At 40.9% G+C, this 27,139-nt stretch overlaps 2 protein-coding genes across 3 annotated transcripts in view; one reads left to right on the top strand and one right to left on the bottom strand.

The window, feature by feature from the left end:
• mrpl11 (mitochondrial ribosomal protein L11) overlaps nt 1-27,139 on the bottom strand; it is a 58,073-nt gene that overhangs the window by 8,210 nt on the left and 22,724 nt on the right. The window contains exons 3-4 of the mRNA XM_030145723.1: nt 6,681-6,776; nt 67-160 (exon numbers count right to left, since the gene is read on the bottom strand). Coding sequence (XP_030001583.1) covers nt 67-160; nt 6,681-6,776 — 190 coding nt within the window. The remainder of the gene's footprint in view (nt 1-66; nt 161-6,680; nt 6,777-27,139) is intronic.
• Nucleotides 9,504-18,785, top strand: tmem265 (transmembrane protein 265). Of its 2 annotated transcripts, none has more exons than XM_030145722.1 (2): nt 9,504-9,704; nt 17,146-18,785. In XM_030145722.1, exon 2 carries the CDS (start codon nt 17,148-17,150, stop codon nt 18,210-18,212), a length of 1,065 nt encoding a protein of 354 aa, XP_030001582.1. In that variant the 5' UTR covers nt 9,504-9,704; nt 17,146-17,147; the 3' UTR covers nt 18,213-18,785. The 2 variants fall into 2 exon arrangements, with proteins under 2 accessions (XP_030001582.1, XP_030001581.1); XM_030145721.1 differs by lacking the exon at nt 9,504-9,704 and adding an exon at nt 13,501-14,257.

Below are 27,139 nucleotides of genomic sequence, written 5' to 3'. Positions count from 1 at the left end.
GGAGGGAAGGGTGTCCATTACAAGGAAAGCTCAGCAGGTGTAAAGTGGAGTGGAGGTAGATCTCACCTGTTTTTCCGGCTCCTTTTGCAATCCCCGCTGCCTGCTTCAGAAAGTATGACACAGTGGGTTGGCCGATCTTCAGGTCATATGTTCTGTCGGGCTGAAGACACAAAAAATGAATAAAAAATTAGAAACATCACCTAGTAAGCACATATTAAGGCCTATCTATCTATCTATCTATCTATCTATCTATCTATCTATCTATCTATCTATCTATCTATCTATCTATCTATCTATCTATCTATCTATCTATCTATCTATCTATCTATCTATCTATCTATCTATCATTTGGTAGGGACTGTGCACATTAATAAAATTCTGTACTGAGATGGCACTGGATTATAGTTAACATGCTAATTTGCAACTATAGTCCACGGACAAGTAAAAGACACCAAACAGAACAATAAAAGAACAACATAATAAAAGGTTAGGAGACTGGCTTTCTCTGAGCCACCGTACAGTTTTAATGGTGGGATATGTGGATCATTCCTTTAGTCCAAGTGGCACACTGTTCAGTATCAAATGGTCTAGGACACTTCAGACTGTTTTAAAGACATTTTTGAGATAATTTCTGATGAAATATATGACTTTTCTTTGTCCAATTCAAGCTTTGCAAGTAGTATATTTGTGGTGTATTATTATTATTACTATTATTACCATTATTATTATTATTATTATTATTATTATTATTATTATTATTATTATTATTATATAAGTTGAGTGGACGGTTTAAAGATATACAGTGCATATATAGTATTCACCCACTGGATATTTTGTCCTTTTACTGCTTTTATGGATTTAAAGGAATACTGGTCAATTACATATCCCTTTTTTTATTAGAAAAATAAAAAAAAAACCTCTAACTGTATTTTCTAAGTGTAAACATTTTTTTTTTTTTTTTTTTTTTACATCAGTTAATTAAGAGTATAAAATATAAAACATGTGATTTGAAAAAATATTCACATCCTTGAAAGTGACTAAAGTAAAGCAATCGAAGTACAGATATTTGATGTTAGTAGTAGTGCTCATCCTGGGTTTGTACTAAGGTCTCCACAGAGTGACTGTAGTATAAAGAAACCTGTGTCTGGAAGGTCCAGTAACTGGTTCATCAGTATTCCTGGCTGCAATTACACCATGAAGACAAAAGAACAGTCCACACAGCTCTGAGAAAAGGTTACTGATAAGTCACAAGAGGAATGGAAAAACCTCCAAGGCACTGAACATCTCCACAAGTTCAGTTAAATCCATTATTAAGCAATGGAGGGAACAACGGACATGTGTAAATGTGCCTAGAGCAGGCTGTTATCACAACCACAGTCAGCGCAAAGAAAGAGAATAGTGAACTATGTCATCAAGATACCCGTGATGACTGGAGGAGTTATAAGCTTCAGCAGCTGAGATGGAGAGACTTTATGGTGAAAGTGGAAGAAAGTTGGACTAGAGTTCAGCCAAAGGTATACTGGAGACTCTAAATTCAACTGGAGGAAGCTTCTTTGATCCGATGAGAACAAAATGGAGCTTTCCAGCCATCAGATTCAATACTACATTTGACAGACATAAAACACATCATCATCATCATCATCATCATCATCATCATCACAGCAACATGGCATGGGGATGATTCTCGACAGCAGGCCCTGGAAGACTTGTAAAGGAAGACAGTGGAATAAAATCAGCAAAACACTGAGAAATCCTACAGGACAATCTGAATCAGAGAGCTACGACTTGGGAGATTTATTTTCCAGTAAGACAATGGCGTGACGCAAACAGCAAGAACTACAAAGACATGGTTTAAGATAACAAGGTGAATGCTCTGGAGCGACCACGTCGAAGCCCAGACCTAAATCCAACAAAGAATCTGTGGGCAGACTTAGAAAAGACCGTGCACACCTTATCCCCACGCAACCTGACAGAACCTGAATAGAAAGAAAAATGAAGTAAAACCGCAGTGTCCAGATGTGAAAGTCTGACTGAGATGGTGGATCTGTGGCCAAAGGTGCATCTATCACATATTTACCTGAAGGGGGTCAATAATTACTAAATCACTTATTTTACATGACTTATTTTCATTCATTTACAAAAAATCTGTTTGCACATTAAAATTGAAGAGTGTGTCCTGCGCTCTGTTAGATGTAACTTTGGAGAAAATATGAACTGTAGAGACAAATAATTTATTGATACTGATTGAATTGTGCCACAATTTACACAATATGATGTTTAACACTTTTAAATATAATTGTATGAGTCAAGAAAGTCATGGTTTGTGGCAAAGATAGTTTTGTGTTAAACAGCTCAGTGGACACATTACCAACGCCAAAACAGCCCTTACCTTGGCACATTTTACCACAGTCCACAAGAGCAAGGTGAAAACATATTAAAAGAGGAAAAATCTCAACAGTCTGGTCATGTTGAAGCTGTACAGACATCTACAGCAACTTTGAAAAGACTGTAGAGAGAGAGAGACAGTAATGCTGACATCACCTCCATGACTTTCTGTTGTGTAGTCTTTCTATTTATGTATTTTCATAGTCTAATAGTTCCACAAAATTTACAAACTATGACTTTCTTAACTTAAAATTATCTTGTAAATTAACATGATGTGTAATGTGTAAATGACACATGATTCAGACAGGGGTTAAAAAAAATTCTTGTCCATCTCCATTGACAGTAATGCAATTTTTCCCCAAACAAGGTCCTGTGAAAGTGGGATTTCAGCACATAAAAAACATCAACATCTTATGGGGACTCTATACAATCTGAAATGTGGACTCATTTTGACAAAAGGAAATACAAATGGACAGAATATTAAGTCTCAAAATGTTAAGACCACATATCCTAGTATCTCACAATGTTAGAAAAGAAGCAACAAAAGAACAAAATACGATCGATCCCGTTTCATGGATCTTCTCCAAAATCTAAGCTGCTTGTCCTTGGCCCCTGCCATTTCCCTTCTCTTCCAAGTTTTATTAAAACTGGTGCTATAGTTGTAGTTTTTGTATAACCCTGCTGACAGACAAACAAACAGACAGATGTGGGTGATTACATTACCTCCTTGGCAGAGGTAATGATTACTGCAGCCAAAAACTGGGTTGTAGTGCAGATTTAGAAAAAAAAAAATGAGGTCACGATTCCCCTGGCACAAACCACCTTAAGAGATTTCTGCTTAGACACCAAAAGAGCACTGTAATTTATTCATTTAACTGATTAACTTTTCTGTAAAAATGTATTTTCCAATATGAAGGCTGGGATTAGACCTGGGATATGTTTAGACACCTACGCTACCAGGAATATAACCGTGATGGAAAAATACTGTAAACCATTGTTGTATTATCTGTCTAAAAGTGGTCAAGGTTGAGAGCACGAAGTAGCAGAATCAGCCTTCAAACTTTCTGAGTTATTTTAGAGTAACTGCTGAATGTAAACACCTTTAACACAAGTACAATATCAAGGATGTGACTATCGTTTCTTTATGACGCCTGCAGCCAAAAATAATCCAGTTTGTGACTCTGAGATTAGATCTTCAAACATAATTAACGGTGAAATCACAGACACGGTTAATTAGGTGTTGTTGAATTTTGTGCAGAATATAATCATTTCCCCTGGTACCTATGAGCAAACAGCAGTATCTAAAAACCCTGGACCTCAAACCCATTATACCCTCATACCCTTTACTTTACCTTCTCCTGGGGCAGCTGAAAAAACTCCAGAAATCTCTCATGTTTATGTTCAGTCCATTCTGAGTTTTTGAGTGAAGAAGATGATACCGGGGGTAATATGATGTCCATCTCCAGATGCAGCACCCGGACCATTTTGGGCACAAATTAAGCTAATTTAATAAAATCAGTATAGGGAAAATCAAAACTAACAAAATGATTGGTGAGGACAAGTCATCATTGTTTTATCTTTAAGCGTTTTAGGGTGGTTTTTGCTATCTTCTCTAGCTTTCCCAAATTTTTAACATAGATATGAAAGCAACAATGGTCCAAAATGATGTGGAATAAATCTTTAAAAGTCTTAATCCTCCACAAATTCAAGGTAAATGCTCATGTGAATAAATACTGTTGATAATACAGTAAATGTTACCAGTATTTTTCACAAATACAGTAATGATAATGATCAAAAACAACAAGGGTAAAAAAAAAATTATCTTAAACCACCAGAACTCAAACGCCTATATTCTTTTAAAACCTAAGGAAAACTGTCAGTCATCAATACCTTTAAGGAAAAATCAATGGTAAATTGAATCAGAATATTTGTATTTGCTTCGCTGTAGTTCAGAGGCAGTCCTGTTGTGTATACTTGCTGTTTTTCATACATTGAACCTCATTTATTGTTGTGTTCGCTGCTGGTTACTGCACCAAACCCTTACAGTCCTGAAAAATAATGACTTATGTGCAAAACACAACACAGAGATCTACAGGAGTTCTGAATTATTATAGCAATCTCTGTATGAGAAAAAGCAGCTAACTGTTTCACAACAAACAACTCACAGTACACTTATGAACGATTTATTTCGAATGGTTTTCCTTGGGTGCAGGTTTTTTGTTTTTTTTTTGGTTGTTATGTGGCATAAAGCACTAGTCATGTATATATGGAGCTGAAGATCTTTTCCTTGTTTCCATGTTTTTATCTGACACAGGTTTGTGTCTATTGCGTTAAACTTACAGGAGTTTATATTTGATGTTCACTTAAGAACATCTAACACTTGTTTATCTCACATTTGTTTTCCAGTCTCCTTCTCCAGCCCTTTTCTTCCCTCAGGACCAAAGCAGAAATGATCTCCTCAGCTTCACTGATTTATTCTGACCCTTTTCTTTTAATTTATATTCATCCTCTGCCACAAGTCCTTCACTCGGTAAAATTGGAGATATAGATTTCATCAATAAATCATTTGAAAAAAGTTTACTCTGGATCATTTGTCATCTGTCACATAAAAAACCCCAAACAAACCCACACAAAAAACTGTAGGCTAAGCTGAGAAGAGACCACAGAGCAGGTGATTTGTCATCAGAGCGGTGTTATCGAACACTAGTGACCTTTCAACAGAGAAAACAGAATTTCTCTCTATCTGTGGAAAAGCTATTGGTTGTAAAGGTCCAATGAGTCACTATTTGTTTCCTCATTCACTTCATAAAATGAAAGACAAACATTTACAAAACCAAGCTTTTCTAACAAATGAGAAAATGAAAGACAACAGAACAAAAAATAGATGTATAAATAAAAGAGCAAACATTAAATAAGTAAACTGATAAGATATTAAAGCATACAATGGGGCATGCCTGAATAATGTCCTACCTAAAAAATATGAGGTAATCAATACCACTGTCACATAGGTGGATTAAGTTTATAGTATCATATATCTTTACTGAAATAATAGTTAGGTGCTCATTTATTGGAAGTTAAAATGAGACTTCAGCAGTTGAGGTGAATTAAATATCACTTCCTTTGCACGGTGACTCGGGACAGAAACTATCTTGAGACAAAAAGAAAGAATTTAGTACTGAAGTCTGTAACTTTAGACACTCATTGGATTTGATTAACTCAGACATAGCATATTAGTCTCACATGAACTTTTTGCACACAATATGAGATTTGGCCCTCCATCAATCACATTAAAAGTACTTTCAAAAAAGGTTTTTTAATAGTCAATTCAGACAGAACAAATGATAATACCAAGCCAAAACTGTATTCCTTTAATGCAAGTACAACTGCAGTGATCGGTAGATTAATGAATTAGCTGATCGAAAGAAAATTAAATGCAAACTGCTGTCTATTGATCATCTTCCAGGAGTTTTCTGCTGAAAAGCCAAACCTCTGTTGGTTTCTTTTGGTAGTAAATGGAGTATCTGGGAACTTAGATTACTGGACAAATTACATTTTATTATCATCTTGACTTTTAGGAAATGCAAACATGCTTCACTGACACATTTTAAGAACAACAGAAGAAAAAAACATAAGCAGAGAAGGCTAAGTTGTGACTTGAGAGAAATAATCTTAAAATCAAAAGCGTACTTTAACTTAAACATGTTGCATCCATTCATGTCACATCATTGCAGAGCGCATGTAGTGCAATGTGACCAGATCAAAGGAAGTGACCAATAATCTGCCAGCAGATGGCAGTAATGGGCAGCAGCAAGCTACATGATGCCATACCAAGGCTGTTGCTGGATATTGCACGTCAAAATAAATTCATGCTTTTTAAAGGATTAGACTTCCCTTCCTTACATCACAAACCTCATTACAACACATATTTATTGGGCTCAAAGGATGCCACTCCTAAGTTGGAATAACATATAAAGAGGTGGGTGTGGGAGCATGACAAATGGAACAATATGTGGTTCTGCAAAAAGAAAAAAAAAAACATAACTCCTCTTTTTCTGAGTAATTCCCATCTCTTGCATGCACTTAATGCTTCTTGACGCCAAGTTCCTCTGGGTATTGCTTCATTAATGAATGCAAATGGAAAGGCTTACTTCAGTGGTAGTGTATGAATAATGAAAGTGCTCTGGTAATGTTATGCAGCCTGTGGAATTAACCACAATCATGTGAGGGAGAGGTGCTAAGTGTACAGGGTCAGTAGTGGGTTAGACAAAGACCCACAGTGAGCCATGCTGACATACCTTCACATGGATCTTGACTGGGAGAGGGATGCCCTCCTTCATCTCTTTGGTTTTCTCATTGAAGTCCTTGCAGAACTGTGCAATGGGGATTCCTCTCTAGATGGGAAGAGGAGAAAAAAGGAAATAAATATAGAGTGTATTTATATGGAGATGAGATTCCTGGTCTTTGCCAGGTTTTGAATAATCCCATTTTTGTGTTTGAGCATGTAAATATCATATCATGTGTTCAGAACCTGGAGAAGAAGCCCTGATGGTGGTTTTGAGAACTTGTTTTGCTAGGTGGAGTTCCCCAGTGTATATATTCAGCAGTACACTGGTGCATGTAAACATCCCAGTTTCTTACCCAGCTGTCTACAAGTGCAAGTGCAGCTTCAGCCAAACCACTTTAACACAAACAAAAACAGAGGTGGCAATGAAAGAAGGTCATATTTGAAGCCATGAAAAAAACAGTTTTCTGTTAAAGTAATGGAAAAATTAAATGTATTACATAGTTGGAAAAATATAGATGGGGAAGAGCATCGAAGTATCTGTTGTAAACAGACAAATCTACAAAGTGATGTTGGCATTTAACAATACTAACCCTGCTTTAAAGCAAAGTATTGCCACTTTCAACATCCACAGTAAAATTGAGTAAAGGTTAGACAAACAGTTCATGGTTTATGCAACAGTCATCACAGATACCAGTAATTACTAACCTGGATACTAGTATTATTATGCATACTAAAATACACACCGGGGTAGCAAACAGGATACTAGTTCAGAGGCAAATACAATAATAGAAAAAGGTTGCATGGATTATTTTAAATGTATACAGAGTCGAGGCGCAGGGAGCTAATCGTCACTTGTGTCACACAGTGCTGGCAGAATACAGATGCGTGTGCTGCTGTCAGTCAATCAATCACAAAGCCTCAGAGTTCTGACTACATTGGCACACATGAATGGTTGAGCGAAGATCTGCCAGACAGTTTATGTGTGAGGAGTGAGTGTGTTTATTTGCCATAACATTTTGGCAGAGACATTTTTATACTTCATATAGTTTCTCTCATTATATTCAGAGTGAAATGTGAACTGTGTGTATGCAGTTCCCTGTTGTTCCACAGCATTTGTGTGTGTTTGTGTGTCTGTCATTCGATCTATGACTGAATGCATGTTAGTGCCCAGAGCCAGAGAAACCCAGTGATGAATGAGCCTCCCATTTTCCAGCTCCTGCGAGGCCAACCAGAGAGAAAGCAAAATGGATGGGTGACATTAAGTCAACACCCGGCCAACGCTGTTCCCTTGCACCATCCCTCTTTGGAGATGAATTCAGTGGCAATGACTAATAAAGAATCTAATTATTACTGCTGAAATTTAAACTGACCTTCACCCGCCATCCTTCCCAAAGGCAACAAACTGATTGAAATGTTCATTTCAGAAATGAGGAAAGAAAAAAAGGATTTTTATACACAGTTTAATGGACTTGCGAGCTTCTATTGCTCCACGACAGAGCACACAGAGCAGAGCACAGCGCCCTCAGATACTAATAATGGATCTGATGAAAAGTCAGTCATCCTGAGACATTCTCCAATGACAGAACGGGGAAGACATTTATTTGAACTTAACGGAGCAGAAACTTCTCTGAACATCATCTCCACTAAAGGCTTCAAAAGCACCTGATGAATAGTAATCATTCACCATCCGCCCAACCTCATCTCTTCATTAGAGATTAATACACTCAACATCACACACTGTGCATGCGCCAACACAAATCCAACAAACTGATTGGTATTTCAACACAAGTTGAAGCAGATTATTGTTCCAGAGCTTATAGGTGCTATTTGAATTACAATATTCTACTAATGAAATGAAATGCAGCTACGTCCCCGGAGCCCTTGCAAGGCTCTACCTTATCTCCCCTCCCATGCTTATTAATAGTAATCCCATGTCAACCTCACTACCTTCTACCCATGCCCTCCCCCTCAAACACAACAACATAGCGAGGGTAAACAAGCAGGGAGGGAGCACAGAAGGAAAGTCTAATTAAATATGGATTAATATAAAGGCTGTGATGTTGCGTATGAGTCAAAGTGAACCCTCGGGCTCTGCCTCACACATTCAGCTCCCATTCCCTTCCTTCTGTTCAGCCAGTGTTGGATAATGATCTCTCCCACTGACTCAGACGGCCCTTTTCATGCCACACAATGCCATGAAAGGGCCTCCCTGACCAGCCGGAGATAATGCCTGATGCTTCTAAAATGTGCTTAAGCATGGACAGCGAGACATTATGCAGACAGAGGGAGAAGCGAGCTAAAGATAGACAGAAGCAAAGACTTCACAGGGCCTCCCTGACCAGACAGTCATTTGCTGCTAAAAAGGGCTTGAACAAACAGAAAAGAATGAGGAGTGGCAAATAGGAAGAAGACTGGCGTGAGGACGAGAGACTCTTGGGGACAGTTTGCTCTGAGTTCTGCACACAATTAAGTATGCACCAGAGAAAGGTAATAATATTTTAATTAAGCTCTGCCACAGGAGTCCAGGCATCTCCGCCTCTAAAGATGACAGCATGAGCAATTTTTATTTTGGCCTCAGGCTATTTAATAGTTTAACTGCAGTAATTACTGCAATTGGACCACGTGGTAATTACAATGGGAGTCTGTAAATGTGGAAGGAGGCTGGCGTGCCATGAAAGCAAGGTTCAAGGTTGGCTTTCTCCAGCCTCCCATGACATTTATCAGAGAGAGAACTGGAACAGTAACATTCATGCCCTGGCCAAATCACTTACCCCGTTCACTGCATCTGAGCATCTAATCATCCTCGAGTCCGAGCCGCTGGATAAATCCTCTCTCTTCCACCATGACTGATTAGAGCCGGGTGCTCTCCAGTATAAAATGGCTGCAGCCTATCACCCAAGGCGGGGCCCTCCACACTAACTGTGGACGGGGACATTCAGCCGTACATCTTCAAAGACTTTTGAGATCCTGGGCACCGGGATTAAACGCTAATCTACGAAGATATTTCTTGCTGTCAAATCCAACAGCGACAGTGGTGAGTAATTGCTATATGATCCATTTGAGATCAGCGCAGCAGAGTCTTATTACTTATGATTATGGGAGCAATTAGGCGTTTGCAATTAAAATCTGTGCAGCGTCCATTTGATTTGACCCTTCAACCATATTCTCTGCAGTCTTTTTTGACACTCCCTCCGTGTTAATGTGATTGGCCTTTCAGCTTCACTAACTCTTTTTAACAAGATGTAGCACTGGTGTAGCAGGGTGTGTGTGCACGGGAGGGAACTTGATGGGACCAGAGGAGACACAAGGATGGGAAAGAAAGAGACAGCTGAGGATTATTAAAGTTGTCAGAATTTGGCTGCTGATCGTGGTCAATATTTGCACAATGAGAAAGGTTTGTTTGACCGAGGGGAACAACGGGTGAGGAGACAAGGTAAAGCGAAGGCTGCAGGAGGTCCTCATGAATATGGGTGAATGTGTGTGTATGTTTATGTATGAATATTTGGGCCTCAATTTAATCTGACAAGACTATCAGTTAAACAGTGGATATGTGTGCATATTAAGCTGCCAGAGACTGCTGACGGTGAGGAAGTGTTCACTGTGTGTGGTCGCAGGTGTCTTTGCATCTGAGGGAACAGAGGGGAAAAAATGAGGGAGAGAAAGAAAAGAGGAGATGAAGGGAGATGAGAAAGCAAGAGATAGTAGGTCACCAGAACTATTGTGCTTATGGAAGCATGGCAAACATGGAGATAAAGGACACAGACGCAAGACAAGGCCTTGGGGCAGAAGCAGGATTAATTGCCCCCGGCCTACAAGGCTACTGGATAAATTGCCCAGAGTGGTCGACACAGAGGAGGGCTGCGATACGGTGACGAAGGTGTTACAGTGGAAAGAGGCTGGTGGGAGGCGAGGTTAATTAAACTCTTCAGTGTGAAACACTCTCATTCATTACCTTCATTACCGTGTTCATTTAATCTGCTGCGGTGTTGGCATTTTATCACATTCAGCCCTATTGTGGCACCATACAGCTGATTAGGTTTCATGTTGAACCCCTCAGCTGATGCCTGCCTGCCGAGCGATGGGGGCTGCTGAGAGAGGGTTCGGCCAAAGAGGTTGAACAGCGGGTCGGTTTAGCTCCAACAGACACTCACAGCAAACAGCATGAAATAAATTGAGTTCACGCTGGACATGCATTTTTCTTGATTTTCCACCATGCAACCCATGGATTAGTCTTAAAAGTGGAAAATGAAAATGATTTTTACCCCCAGTCTCCAGTGAACTGTGCTCAGGCCAATATACTGCTCTGCATAATAGGACTGAGAAGAGCTGCTCAAAAGAGCATGAGGACAAGATTGACAGAGCGCACCAAATTCAGGGACCCCTCTTCAAAAAAAAACTAAAACAAGCCAAAACTTATCTGTGTTTTTTTTTCCCCTTGTCTGAATCATTACTTAAAATAGACACAGCCTTCACTTTTGGTACCTGGCGAGAAAAGAATTTCCTGTTTGAGGGCATGGTGAAAGAAAGCAAGCAAGCCTGCAACTGTGGAACAAAATGGATTTCATTGCGACAAAACATCCCATTTTCAACTCCATTAGGTCCCCCTCACAGTCTTGACAGTGTTGTGCTTTTTGCCACTTCACATGATTAATCACGTGTGGAGGCTGCAGCAGAAACACAGGAGCCTGAACTGCAGGCAGCTGGGGCTCCACAGTGTAGATGACTGAAAAATCACAAGGTACACTGACAAGAAAGAGTCAGGGGTTGGAAAATCGTGGAAACAACAAAGCCAGACTGCAACAACATACAGCAACAGATGAACAAAGAATTGTTTGTGGTGTGATCATAGGTATAATGCTGAATTTCAGCATCCAAAGGTGCTGTTTAATTCATGCCTCAGACTCTGAAAACAAGATCCAAGAGTAGGACAGCAAATTATATTGTTTCAGCATTGTCACTGCAATGTATATATGCACAATAGTCACTCTGCACTGACATGCAGTGTCAAAGTGATACAAATGAACTCATTTGCGGCCCGAAAATGAATGAGGAACAAGAAACAAAACACCAAAAAGCAAGACCTGGTTGTAAAGAGAAAAGCAACACAGACTGAATTGAATTATTTCAGCTACAGGAAGGATGATGTTGACCAGCAAACAGGTACTTTGTTGACTCTGCCTTTGTGGTGAGTCAACTGGTGTATTAAACAAATTTATTTCCCTGCAGAATCACCTCAGAGGAGTAGTCAAAACACTCGCCTACTGTGTCGAAACCATGTGTACAGCTTTAAAGTCTAAGAAAGGACTGACTGTAATAAAAAAGTCTTAACGCTAACGAAAAAGTAAATTCTTATCTTTTTTATTTTCTTTACAGAATCACTACTTACAAAATCAGCCCATGTATTGTAGAAGGATTAAGTCTGTCTGTTAATTATTCCAGTCATCTGTTAAGTATTACTGTATGTTAGCTGTAACTCAATACATTTGTTTACTATTTCATGACAGACTCATTATGCATATCACACTAATATATTGCAGTATCAGTCTTTCCAGTATCGTGCAGGCAGAGGGGTTCAATCCTCCATGTTTGCTGTATTTGTGGAGGTCAGCCTCAGGTCTGATGTGGCACATGGTTCACTGTTGACGCCTTCAGCATTCTTGGACAGACTGTAACCCCATGTGTCCTTCCAAACTTCCCCAATCATGTCTCAAGCGAAAAGTGATGACTGCACAATACTGTGAACAGCCTGGCTGCCCCTCGCCCTCCTCTGCCATTCTCACTGTTCTCCCTGTCCTTTTCCTGCCTCGCCCCCCACCCCCCTTCTCTCTTTTCTGAAAGTGAGCCAGTGTGCAGAGTGACCTTCAACCACACCCACAGGGAACAAAAAAAAAGAAAGAAAAAAAGAAAGGGGGGATAGCATAGTGGTAGGAATGAAGAGAGGGGTGACGGAGATGCAACGGAAAGAAGAAGGGTGAAACAGAACAAAAACCTCACGCTGAAGTGAGGAAAATAGAAAATCTCTCCTCTCTTGGAAACCAGCGGAGCGCATAGCTGAATCTGACAAGAAAGATGACTCTCCATCCCCTTTCTCACCAGTCTGATTAAACCTCTCACTCTAAAATGAACCCAGCTCAGTGTGAGCCCCAGATCGAGGATGCTGAGGACCAGAGCTGCTAAAGGTGCACACTGACATGCTTACAGATACACTTGAAGGAGCAGGACCTTGAGGACAAGGTGACGCCATGAAATTCCTTTAAATCCCATCTATGCCTGACAAAGGACCCAAAATTAAATTCTGAAGTGACTGAGGCAGCTAGCAGCCTTTAAACTGCTTCCAAAAGATTTATTTTGGACCAGATCAGAAATTCCCAATCCTTCTGTTTAAGTATGCAGTAAGCCGGCTGTAATGAGTTAATCTACAACAGTGGGATGATTTCCTTGTGTGACTAAGACTGTAAGCAGACAGAAGGAGGACTAATTAAAGTTGTAACATCTGCCTTTTGAGCTCTAAATGTGTCTACAGGCTACAGGCATCTTTCGCTCCAGTTCCTTCCCTCTTTTTTTTTTTTTTTTTCAAGAGAGGAAGGGTAAATAAGGCAGCAGCCAGCTTCCAAACAATGCAAGTATAATCTTCTGCAAGTGGCATCATCGCGATTACCATAAGGACTGAGTATACTGTAACTGGGAGCTCGTAAATATTCATCTCCTTCCAGCTAAACTTCAACAGCTGATGGTCGAGGAGAGGAGGAGAAACCGGGGGAGTGGAGAGAGGGGGAGAGAGAGAGAGAGAGAGAGAGAGAGAGAGAGAGAGAGAGAGAGAGAGAGAGAGAGAGAGAGAGAGAGGAGGGTGGGAGGTCTGGAGTGGAGCACGTAACCTGCTTACAAATTAACACCACAACCAAACTCGCTCGGCGTGAGTTTCTCCTCCGTGCTCCTCTCCTCTGCACCGCTCTGCCTCCTCTCCCATGAGCCATCTTCCTTTTGGATCATCGGTCTGCGGTCTTCACTTGAACGGATGCGCGTTAAGACTCCTCCGCCGCCACCGGAGCCGGAGCTGATGCTGCTCCACTTCTGATCCACTTCCCAGCTGCTGTGCACAGCCGGAGCCCGACCGGAGCAGCCCGGCACGGCTCCTGCCCGAAAGAACATCCGACAGCTGCAGCCCCGGACACTGCGGGAGGTGACAGATCCGGGATTCGGATCCAGACAGAGCCCCCTGCATCCGCCACGGAGCCTGCCAGCCCCAGGGCCGAGGAGACCTGCCATGCAAGATCTGGACGGAGCTCACAATCCTGATAAGTATGAGCCGGTTTTCTGCTCCTGCAAAGTCGGGTCTGCTCGGTGTGGCAGTGCAATGACTTTCCCTGTGAAATCCTCAAGATGAGCCACAACCTAAAGGCTGACCATTCACAAAACCCCGGACTGTAGGACACTTTATCACCGAGCCCGACAATAAAAGACACTTTATTGGTCACCGACGGAGCTTCTACTTGGGGGAAAAAAAAAAACAAAAAAAAAAACAAAACTGGTTGCTTGTTGTAAATCAAGCCAGAAGGATCGAGCCCGAGTGCAAGACGAATGGTTTGGGTAACTACAGCTTTACTTTACTATCACCATGCACGGACAGACCTACAATACCTGCTGTTAATAGGGCAGTTATGAAACAGGTGTTGCGGAGAAGCGGTTTAATAGATGTTGTTAAATTACCAGAGGATGCAAGACGAGGATGCGCAGCAGCAGCAGAGATGCTTCCTGAGCAGCTAATGATAACCACATTTCAAGAAAAAAACAAAACTGTTAACTGGGAAATTGGCACAACAAGCCCCCCAGGCTACACTTTGGGTGCTACCTGATAAATCAACAGATGTTTGAGTCATGTGGCTGAAAGGTCTGGAGAGAGGATTTATTTAGCAGTGCATTATCTGGGATTGCACACTGCCTGCTTCTCTATTAATTAATTACTTTGTACATAATGGCATAGATGTCGTCCTGACGCCCTCGGTGGTTAAAGTGCCACCTGTGATAACTTGTGAGGAGTGTGTTTAGAGGCGAGGTCTTTGTGATCATTTGGAGCTCCATGCGGGGTGTTTATGGAGATAAACTGTAAGGGTAGACAAATTATTCTTAGCTCAACATGGATTTCTGTCCACCTGGAAATCACCCAGTATTAATAGAAAACAAATGCCAGTGTCAACCCCGCCTCCTGCTTTATCTCTGTCAGCTCCAGTGTGCTGTAAACACCTCCAGAGTATTTTTTCCCCCTCCTTTTCGGATGCTACTTAGACACATTGCTCACTTCCACGTGTATATCTATGAGGGTGAAAAAGTGAATTTTCATTGCAAAGCAAAACCCGAAGCTAGAATAAAGTAAAATGAACAGGAATTTCACTGCCAACTATTACATGCCATTACTCATGCTTACAGTGAAATAGGTTGCCTCACCTTGTCAACAGAGGTGTCATTTCCCTGACAGGGAAATGATGAATTTGGTCATTATTGATGAGCTGAGTGGACACATGGGCTGTCATCCCAGTGCCTCACTCAGAACAGAATAAATTATATAGCGCTGACAGGGAGTCAAAACACAAACAAGGCCTGACAGGGAAGATTTCTAGGGTGAAATTTATAGCACAGGTAGAGTAAGTTAAGCACTGGCTCCTCAAGAAAGCCAGCAACAACAATAAACCTCTCCGCCCTTCCCTCCTGCAGGAAGACCCCCCCCCAAAGACAAAGAAAAAAAACCAAACAAATCTAAATTCCAATATCCTCTCAATCTACAGCTTGGTGAAATTCATTCAGTTTTGGGGAATGATAATCAGGTTGCGGGGCGCAGTGAGACAAAAAGGCTTCATAGACAATCAGATATTACGAATGCTGGCATGATCCACGCCTGTCCTCCCACCATGCCTTGGAGCGGATTAATCACTCGAGATAGTTTTCCCCCCGTCTTTGATTCATCGGTTTCAGAACAAAATGTAATATCTGATATTTCAATACACTTGGTGATGAATACATTTGGATTCAACCAGACCTTGGTTGCTCATATAATGTCTGTCTCTGTACATGTGGGTGGAAGTCACTTTGTATCTGCATTTGACTCTTTTTCTCTTCATCACATTCATCCCCTCTCCCCCTGAGCTTATTTATGAACTATTACCATCATGCAGTAACACTTTATTAGGCATGTAGACAGCCAAAAGGCCTATTAATCTTTCACTCCCAATCTTGTGCTTATTCTCACTTTCCTTCGTTTTCTCTCTCTCTCACACACACACACACGCACACACACACACACACACACACACACTCTCAGAACCACTTTTTTACCCAGTGGAGTTCCTCAGCCCTCTTCAATGATTCAGACAGCACTGAGGAGATGGCAGAGCTCCTGTTAGTCTTACAGTGAGGGAAGTTATGCGTCTTCCATCGGCAAGATATCAATACACATTTTTCACTGGCAGACTTTTCTCAGAGGCTGCAATCATCTTGACAATCTCTCGCTCGATCACGCTCAACTGTTGCCATTATGACACGTCTGAGTTGGTAATGATTTTATATTATAATGTCATTGATCCTGTTGATGGGTTGACACCCTCAGAGTGCTGCTGAGCAGATAACACACAGTCCAGCGGGCTGCGCCTTGCTTTTCAGCTAAATACTATAAAGAGACGTTTTTTCGATTACACTGTAAAGTCAATGATCATTTCTCACGCCGAGATCAATACTGAGGTTTATACTGTCAGTGGCTGAGATATGAGCTGTGACAAAAAAAAATGAACCTATTCAGCCAAATTAGCATTGCTTGTGTGCACTTGCCCAGACATATACAATGTGTACACAAAGACATGAGTCAAATTAATGTCTAAACAAATTTTATGTTATCAATATTCATCAGAAATGAGAAGAATTTATTATGATTAAAGACTGCAGCTCAGGATGTGAACAGACAAAGCAGACAATACAGGCAAACAAAATGGTTTGACAGGGCACCTAGCATGCCTGAACACAGTTAATTAATAATGAATATACTGAGTATGAAAAAGAACACAAACAGCAACAATAAAGAGGAAAAAGTATGAGCGGAAAACTTGGGAAAATCACAGAATCAAAGAGGCAGTGTCGGGGCATTTATGTAAAATGAAGTCTATTTAATTCAAAGAGCAGCAGAGGGGAAAAAAAAAACAATTTAGCAGGCTTCTCTGCTTGTACAGCCAGGGTAGATGTAGCTCTGGCCAAAGATGAAGGGCGCTCACTGCTTACTAGGCAGCCAATGACTTTAACCATAGCAACAAGCATCAAACTATTTTACATTTGGTTTTAAATTTAAACTGGAAAAACAACCACATACATATCTTGCAAATTTCTCTCTTCGGCTGGGGACAGATGGCTGTGTAGTGAGCGATGTGAGCAGGGTTTGAATTCTGTCGTATGGAAAGCAGCGATTTCCACTGTGCATGTGTGTCTGTATCTTTCAGGCATGGTGCCCACGCCCCAGGTGTGCGTATCAACCCTGGTCACGGTGAGCACAATGGCAGTGGTCGACCTCTACCTGCTGGAGCAGAGCATGCTGGGGGCTCGTGGTATTCCAGGACCAAGCGTCTGGCAGTGTGCGGCAGTGTTGCTAGGTGACGTGGGCTTCCTTCTTGCGCTGCGCTTTGTGTCAGCCGGTGTGGTCTCAGAGGCTCGGTCTCCACGACGTGGCTTTGCCAATGCCCTCTGGTTCCTCTTCTTGTCCCTACTCCAGCTCAAGCTCTTCTTCGTCTGCCACAACTACAGGCAAGAGCGCCGACCGCCCGACCCGCTGGCCCGGAAGACCCTGACGCTGCTGCTGTCCATCTGCCTGCCCTCCCTGTTCCTCATCCTGACGGGAGCCGACAGCATGACCCCGCAGCGCAGGAAGCAGGAAGTACGCAGCCGGCTCCTGTGGGTGGTGGTTGACCTACTGGATGTGCTGGACCTGCAGGCAGGGCTGTGGGAGGCTCAAGGAGGACCAATGGGGGGGGCTGTAGGAGCCATAGAGCAGAAGCTACCCATCTGGGCAGAGGGTCTGGTTTTCTTCTACTGCTATGCCCTCCTTCTGCTGCTGCCATGCGTGGCCCTGACAGAGCTGGGGGCCGCTGGTTTGCCAGGTCAGAGAGGGGCCCGAAAGGAGGCTTTGTATCCGTGGCTCAGCTTGGTCACTATCAATATCTTCACCCTGGGCCTGAGAGGCACAGGCATGCTGTGGTACAGGGACCCTCGAGTGTCCACAGTGTTCCTGGGGAAGAACCTGCTGGCTCTGGCTGTGAAGCTGAGCTCCGCCTGGGAGAGGAACAAGCAGGAGCGCAGTGCTGGGGGAACTGGGGCTGTGGCTGGAGCAGAACCAGGGGACTCAACACTGCCAAGCCAGAGCTCAGAGCAGGGAGAGGGCCAGGCTCAGGGGAAAGCTCCTCCCTCTCATTATCACACACTCTCTCGCTCTCAAAGCCACACTCTCTCCCATGTCAGCCTGGAGCCCACAGAGACACCATTAGGACCCTCTTTCATCTCCCATGAACTCTAGAGACCTCCACTCACGCCAACCATGAACACATGCACACCCACACACACAACTCAGACCAGCAGATCAGACCAGCCAGTATCACATCCAAATGGATAACCTGTGGTGAACTCCAGTTCAGCAGTCGTGGGTATACTGCAGTGCTGTGGATTTGGCAGGCTTGGCTTTCAGCGCATTTTGTTGTGCTGAGAGCAATTCAAAATGCATTGCTGTGATTTGTGGGAGTGTATTTTTAAATTGAACACTGTGAACAAATCTGTCAGACTATAAAGAATATTCCAGAGATGTATGTTCAAGTCTAGTGATGTTTATGCTCATATGTCATCTGACCCCAACTGCCACAGTTTGATTTTTTGATTTGACACAGCCTCAAGGATCAAGTTTGACGTTAAAAACTTTTCTGTTTACGTTTACTCTAATTCTCATTTCCTCCCACTCCATGTCCAGTGTTTGTGTGGGGCTGAACAACTCTCCTCCAGGATTCAATTATTTGAGTTTAGTTCAAGTTGTTTGTGGGAAATATCTGATGAACACTGCTCTGATAAATAAATGCCAAAATACAGACTGTGACCTCCATTGTACACTTTCTCTATTACTTTACTGTAAACTTTAACAGGGAAAGATTTGATACAGAGTCAATGGGGAGATGACGTGTTTCCTTCAGGACAGAAGACCCATGATTCAAACACCATCTACCAGTAAAACACACACTCACTGTGTATCAGTGGGTCTGTGTAAACTGTCTGCACCAAGGAATAACATGTACTGTGATGGCAGATTTTCACATCACTCTAGGAAACAGTGTCAACTTTAAATTTAAGTCTGACTGAAAATCAGAAAAACCAACAACTGTGTGTTTTAGTGTAGTGAAAACCTCTGGACTTGTCGACCAAATAGCTGACAATCCTCAAATTACAAGATTAACTGTTTGACATGTTAGCCTGGATGTACCAGCTAACAGGCCACTATTTCAGTCAGTATTTAAGAAAGATACAAAAGCCATTGACATACAGTATATTTCAAGACATCTCATATTAATGTATAAACTGCAGATGAAGTTTATCACAACAAAAAGAAAATGCAAAGTGCAGATAACAGTTTGACCAACATAATGAGAGCCAGCAAGACATTTTATAAACCATCAGTACAATCAGCCTGAAGGGATTCAGCAAAGAGGCAGAACTCAGTCCAACACGGCAGAAGGGTCACTCAAACAATTAGCTTCTACCATCACTGTAAGTAGTTTTACAGGAGAAAAGAATATAGACAAAGACACTGAAGGAAAAAAAAAAACTGGTTTCTATCCGTCATGGCAGTGAAGTAGCTCTGTTATCTTGCAGTGGAATGATATTTTAGCTTCTAGTTCTTTCCAGTATATAACTCCTTTTGTTTCAGCCTGATTTGAGACAATTTTGGAACAACTGACAAAAAACAACAAATTATAGCCAACCATTTACTACCATGGTTCAGTTACAGTCAGCAGTGGGACTGACTGAAAAAAAGGAGGAAAAACATAGATCACAATTTGTGGTTTGTTAGTGGTTGGATAATGCACTGGAATGAGGACATGACTGGACTGTTTCCTTGGCAGTCTCTGGGTGACCTTCTAGTTTGAAAAACAACACTGTTAATATCTGGGATTTTGGAAAAGTATTTTCTTTCTCTCAGAATTTTAATGAATTAAAAAGGTAAAAGAAGAGACATTTGCAACTTGGATGGCATTTTCAATCTGATTACAGTTATATCAACCTATACGTAACATCAGGTTTATGTTATTTTGACTTGTTGTACATGGTAGACAGGATAAAGCTAATGCCAATTTCCACAAATAGGCAGGTGAGCTTCAGTTCAGCACTTAATAAAAACTGGAAACAGAGAGTAAACTGCTATCAAACTCTGAATAAATTGTGCTCCACTGTTGAAGATGTTGTTTATAAGTCTTTACTGAGGTGACATACTGGTTACAGCCCCATAAATGAAGTCAAGGGTATGTTGAACAGACTATTAATGGCTTCTAACATTTCCCTGTTTGTTACTATATAGGCCTTTAAAAATCCAGTCGTTACTTCCTATGCATATTAAAAAGTTGAAAATCTGGTCAACTTCTACCTAAGACTACAAAAACCTTTATCAGATCAGTGTAATAGATGGACATGGTCCAACAGAAACACAGGAAAATAGAATATCGGTGCGTCTTAATTCTACTGCAACACAAAATAACATGTCTATTTTACTACATTGCTTTCAAAGACAAAATACTGATGCAAGTAATCCCTTTACTGTTTGACAACGTTTTTATTTTCTTGTCTTTTAATGCTTTTACTTGTTTGTCAGTGGTTGGCATTTTCATAAAGAAAACAAAATGCTTGCCAAGCTGCTCTCCATCACTCACACCCCCCTTTTTCACTCTGTATCTTTCAATAACTTTTTACTGTCTCACTTTCAGAGGTTTTGCTCCATAAATTGGTCAAGCTGTGAGTGCTGCAGTATTCAACCATCATGGAAATCAGGTCAGAGGAGCAGGTTGAGAAGATTCACAGTACAGTTAAGTGCCTTGTTTCCTCATGGAGCCACAAGCCTCTGAGCTGTCAGAAGGCTAACACAATGTGAGGTCCATGTGGAACTTGGACATATGCCATGTGTATACTGTGAAGTTATTCCACAGCTGTTGTCAGCTACACCTCCAGGACAGAGAGCAAACTAATAAAGTGTTTCATACTCGCCTGGCGTTGACAGTTCATTGGCTATTATGTAGGAGCCATATTGGCAGCCTGTCATTCTCCAAAGTGGAAAAATCAGGAGGTCTCAGTCCAGATGATTCACCCTTAGGGACAAAAAGGTGCCTCATACTTGGAAAAACCTTCACTATATTAAAGTCGATCAGATCCATTTTCCAGTCACAGAAAATTACATGTTTTTCTGTTGCTGTACATCCAGGCTGATACAGGAACTGGGGAAGTGGATGTACCCACACACACACACACACACATTTTCATGTTCTTTGCTCCACAGAGCTGCACACTGACGAAAGGCCATCATTTATCACAATTACGCTGCCGGCTCCATCAACTCGAATCCACTCACTGTAATCCTTGACTGTGTGTTGTGTTGTCCGCCTTTAATGCTGAAAGACAGAAGTCTTGATGCAATGGGGTATGCATGTCAAGGCTTGTAGTAAGTGTGTGATGTTTTTCAGAGTGAAGTGGCTCTCTGCTCTCAGCAGCTCTGAATGCACCCGTCGGCCTCTCCTCTGGGCTTTAATGGTCCTATTAATTGAAATTGAGGCTATTTGTCAAAATGCAAGAGCATATTCTCACTGCTTTATGCTTGATTTACAGTCTATGTTTACGGAATGTATTAAGACTAATGTACACACTCAGCCACAAAAAGAAATTCATTTAAAGTTTCTGTGGGGAATTTCTTTCCGGGTTCAGAGAGACTTTTAAGGAAAATCGCAGAGGGATAACCAGTGTAGTAGACAGCATCCAACTCTCGTCTACCCTCTGTCTTTCATCTCCTTCTTTTTCGCTCACTCTACATTTCAAACACACGTATTCTGGATGCACTCCCTGTTGGGCAACTTCTCATATTTCTATTATGCTAAAAGGAGCGACGGCATAGGCAGCAGTCTCAGCAAATGACTACCTCCTAGAATTTGATACACCTGTTAAGGTCTAGATACAATGCTCAGCATTTTCCCTCAGCACCCACTGACTCTCATAACGCGCACCAGAAGAAATGTGCACGAGCCACTCTCCTATTTTCTTTCTTCTTTTGCCTTATTCCATTCTTCCTTTCTATTCCCCTGTGCTAATTTCACTCTAGCCTGCAATTATTCTCCTGTACCAAAGCTGTCAGTTTCCTTTTTTTGTCTCCCCTTCCTTCTTTTATTTCTCTCGTTTGTTTAAATTTGCCCCGCAGCCGACAGCAAGCCTACCTCTCTGCACTTCCCCTGTCGAAGGTGGTTAGTCAGAGGCGAGGGGGGGAAAAAAGGAAGAGTAGAGGCTGGGTAAGATTAAAGGGCCGGGACCACTGCCTAAAGCTGAGTAGCTGCCGACTGCCATTTATTTACTGTTTTCAACACGCAGCATGAGCTTGATGGAGCACGGGAGCCAAGGGAGACAAAGGCATACAACATGCTGCCCCGACAACAATGTCATCACAAACAATCGAGAAGGAGGCACCTTTCGACAAACAGACGGCTTTGTTTTGCTTGGCTGGGCACTTGGTTACAACCCATCTCACCTCATTACCCCTGACGTGGCGACAGCTACAGTATGCCTACAAGCTCACACCCACCTTGTCTGAGAGAAAGAGCCACATTTAACCGACAGATGTCTAAATCATTCATCATAGCACACACCATCAACGCTACAGCTTTTGGAGAGAACTTCAAAGTACATTCCATAAAAAAGAAATGACGCAAAAGAATCACACACTCTTATGATATGCATTGCAATATTTGAGACAAACGCATACTAATAGTCCTCTCAGATGATGGAGAAGGTGGCATTAGGCCAACACAGGGTGACTGGAATGAAAACTTAATGAAAAAACACACTACATTTGTCATTGTATTGAACCTACACTCGCATTTTTAAGAACAATCTATATATTAGTGCCAAGTATCACTGCTGAGTTCCAGAATTGATTCATATCTGATTCACTGGGTCCCAATTTGATTCAGTTAGGGATATTTCAGTTGCAATATGAATTTTCCTTGGATATAAAAGAGACTCAGAGAAATGATACTGTAAATTATACAAGGAACCCCATAACCTGGTGCATTATTAAAACAAGCACCAGCAGAAAATGGCCAAACCCACCAGCCCCCACAAAATTGAGAAGTGGTACTTGTTGTTGATGTTACTAGTTTCATTGACAGTAGTGGAGCTGAGTTGTTTTAGAAGATGGCAGCTTGAATCATTTGTAGAAAACTCAACTTCCATTTGAAACTGATGTTTACTGTTGATTTCTGCTCCAAAAAGAAATGATGGCAAAATGATGGACAACACAGACTCAAATGAATGACAGTTGACCGAGTTAGCAAACATAACTGATGAATTGGAGCAAGTTTAATGGAGAGACATGATAAACAAGTGAACAAACACAAACACTGACCACTATATCCTCCTGCATTATATGCCTGTGAGATACATTTTGATGTTTACATTAGGAAATGACTCCTGCATCTTAATTTACCTTTTATTTAGCATCACTGACAAGTGCCAGCAGAGCTTTATTTAGTATAGAGGTGACTAATAGGGTGAAATTTAGGGTTGACTCATCCACAGGAAGTGTATAATATAATAATATAATAATCAATATTAGATCTTTTGAATGAAGAAAAATCTGAATCAGAAAATCATTTTTTAAAATTTAGCCCTAATAGGGATAGATCCATTATGGACTATGACCATTCCTCTGAGCCAAAATTCACATTCTGAATAGTAATGGTACATGTTTTGTAGCTGATATGTGCTAAATTGAAAGGAAGTAAAAAATGCTCTACTCTGTCTCTTCCAGTAATCATCACTCATTTTTATGCTAACTGATACTGAATGACTGCAGATCATAAGTACTTTTAAAATATCTTCAGATACATAAACATGAAACTATGTTCTGTGTTTAAGAAAAGTACGAAACTTAAGATGGAAAAAACCAACCTAATCACTCTAAAATAACTCCCAGATGTCTTGTATTAATAATTTATCCTTCTTCTGGCTGAAACTGAATATTGGGGCAGGACACAGTGAGGAACAAAGTGTTCAAAAGTGGAGAAGCTCATACAAACCGACAGTAAAGGTCGCACGGAATATTTCTTGTAGTTGGTAGAACAACCACTGTTATCTTGAGATGTCACAATGTTCTTCAAAATGATCAAAACCAAATGAGAAAAGAAATGTTGTTTTGTGGGTAGAAAACCCAAAAATACCCCAGATGCTGCCAGATCAGCACTCGCGTCACTGAGACAAGTTTTACATGATGTGAGAGATGGTGAGGATTGTTAAAAAATATATGATGGTTATTGTTTGCTGCCGTTAAGAATATGTGCTCTGTCAGTCAAATCAGGAGATTTTGCTGAAAAAAAAAACTTGTTTTTTCATACACAGGTGTGCAGCATCCTCTGTAATGCAAAATTAGGCATGTACTGCATTTTCTTTAATATTCTCAAGTTTCTGACTAAGAGTAAGTGACAGAGTGAGAATCTTAAATCTTTTCATCAGCTCAGAGGAAACCAAGACATTTCCAGTGTCGCTGTGTGGAATGGAGATTTAGCTGTGCCTTAAATGTGATCAGTAAAAATCCTGAAATCAATTATACATCTAACTGTAAATAGTGCAGAGATTGTAAAATTGGGTTATTACAATCTCTTTACTTGGCAGCAGTTAAAACTGTGGCCGCTGTATTTTTGAGCAAGCATAAAAAAAAGATGAATAAAAAGAAGCTGGACAGGGACAAGATTAAAGCAGAGAACTTCCACATTTTATTGGATAAAAATGCCTAGAGAAATTACTCCTGTACTCCTCACTGTATCCGTCCTTCAAAAGTCGAGTCCAGACTAAACTTCAGTCTAATGAAGAGCTGGGCCATTGTGTATCACACTCTTAATTTTTAAAAATGATCTGCTTTTCAGAGAAGTTGTACAGATCACGTCATTAAATTAATAATTTACAGTGCTGTCAAAACTTTCCCACTCCACCAATATTCATTTTAAATTATTTCAGACAGTTAAGAATTATAGTAAGCATGAGCTTCTGGTGCTGCGAATGTTGATTAAGTAAGCCTAGTTTTACTCAGATTGTTTTTCTAAAGCAACGGTGCACAACACAACATTTGGGATCTATGTTATTATGAGAAGTGTAAAATATTTTCATTTCATTAAGAAAGTGTGGAGAGACAAATTGGACTGTTGCAGGCTGCCAGTCTTGGTATTTAATGGAAAACACCAGCGCTGCCGCAGATGTATGCACAGTTAGGAGAAACCCAAGACAAATCTACGCACTGACGAAGTAATGAACAAATTTGTAAAATTTCCAAACTACTGACTACATGTTGTAATAATACCAGTCCTAAATGTTGCCAAAATGCAGTTTTTAGTCAAATAACAACACCAGCAATCAACAAAAGCTATCAGAGCATGGCTTAAATAACCCCCAGCCCACACAGAAGTCAGAAAACAGTGCTAGTTACGGTTTTGTTCCATTGACAACAGTGGAGTAGAATAGTGGCAGAATATGGCAGCTAGAATCAGTCAACAACACACATGTAAATACAACATGATTGGAAAACACACAGATCACAAAGCAAAACTTCAACACGTAACTGATATACTGTAGTGACTTTGGTGAAAAACATGGAATGGTTTTCCAGTTACGCTTTGAAAACAAAATGAATTGGTTTGTTCAAGCACCTCTTTGCGGTACACAGGTTGCTAAACAGCAAAGGGCACCACTCCAAAACATAACAAATAAATTGCAGTAAAAATAAAAAATTATTGAATGCTTTTCCAGGTATGTTCTAGAAACAAAATGAAGACAAATAGCTGCACAGACATGCTGACCACTATAGGGCTACCCAATAAACTACCAGGGGAATAAAAAGCCTTCACAGCACAGCCAGAGTCCTCCAGAAAACCTTGGGAAATCTTGTTAGTATGTGATGTAACTAGACCTTTAGGCCAGATCGCCAAGTCTGCATTTAAGGTTTCTGATCATCAAGACACACCAGGGGTTAGTGTTCATTAATGTTGAACCACTTTGTTTAAGACAGATGTTGTGTAGTAATGATAAAAGATAAACATCATTAACTTCCCTGTGGTGGTGAAACCTTGTCTCCAAGTATAATCACTACTGTGCACTGTTTTCTTTTGTCTGAGAAGCCTAAAATTGACAAATTGGTTACACAAACAGGACTCTGTGGACTGAATTTCATGTCTCACTGTTATCTCAACCAACACACCCCCTCAAATGCAGCTCCATATGAAGTTTGATTCGTTTTTTTTTTTTTTTTTTTTCCCCTCGTATGAACGCAGCCTTAAGCTACCAAAAGTTCCACTATGTTCACAATCTAGTCATCTGCTCTTGGCTCTTTTTAGAGGATATTCGCTGAAAAATGTTCACTGCAGTGAAAATGATGCTTTGGGAGAAGGAGCAAACCAAGACAGTATAAAGTCATTAAGATGCTTAGAAACGGAAGGAAACTGCAGTCTACGAATTCAGTGACATATCATACACAACTAATTAATGTAAACTCATTAATTCAAGTCTATAGCATGTGTCTCCTCATTGTTCTTACTGTGATGAAGTCTAACACTCCACTGCTGGGTAGCAGCTTATGGAGCGTGAGTCGATAGACTTCAGCAAACAGACACAAAGGACTGGGACAATATCTACTGTGTAAGATACAAAGTGTGCTCTGTTTATTCTCTGTGTCACAGATCACATGCGTTACTGTGATATTCTTTGTCATTTGGACAAAGCTTTGCATTCTTCCACGTATCGAGGAAATGTGGTTGACAGTATAAGAAACAAACACGGAGGAAAGTGAATGTGACACAGAATGAAGTGATTCTGAACAAAATGAGGACATCAACCAGCCAAAACAAAAGGAAGCGCTGCAATATAACTGAGGGGCTGCCTCTGTGACATGGATATGTTGGAGAAAACTGTACTATGGAAGTTATGCACAGTCTGATCCTGACAACAGACTCAGTTTGACCATTAAACTATTAAGCCCTGGGCCATTTGTTCACAGTCAGAATCATTTCAATGCAACACAAACAATGGAATGCCAATAGCAGAAGCTTTATTCATATAAAACCAAGTCTTCATGATTGGAAAATAGCAAAGGTAAGATTCATAATTCATAACTGTCACTTCATAATGTGATGGTTATTTTTTATCTTCTTTTGCTCGTTCAGTGAGTTT

This window comes from Sphaeramia orbicularis, chromosome 10 (assembly GCF_902148855.1).
Source record: "Sphaeramia orbicularis chromosome 10, fSphaOr1.1, whole genome shotgun sequence".
Lineage (NCBI taxonomy): Eukaryota > Metazoa > Chordata > Actinopteri > Kurtiformes > Apogonidae > Sphaeramia > Sphaeramia orbicularis.
This window is presented reverse-complemented; position numbering and strand designations above follow the sequence as displayed.

Coding starts and splice junctions, on each gene's coding strand:
- tmem265 (XM_030145722.1), top strand. CDS start 17,148: ATGGTGCCCACGCCCCAGGTGTGCGTATCAACCCTGGTCACGGTGAGC.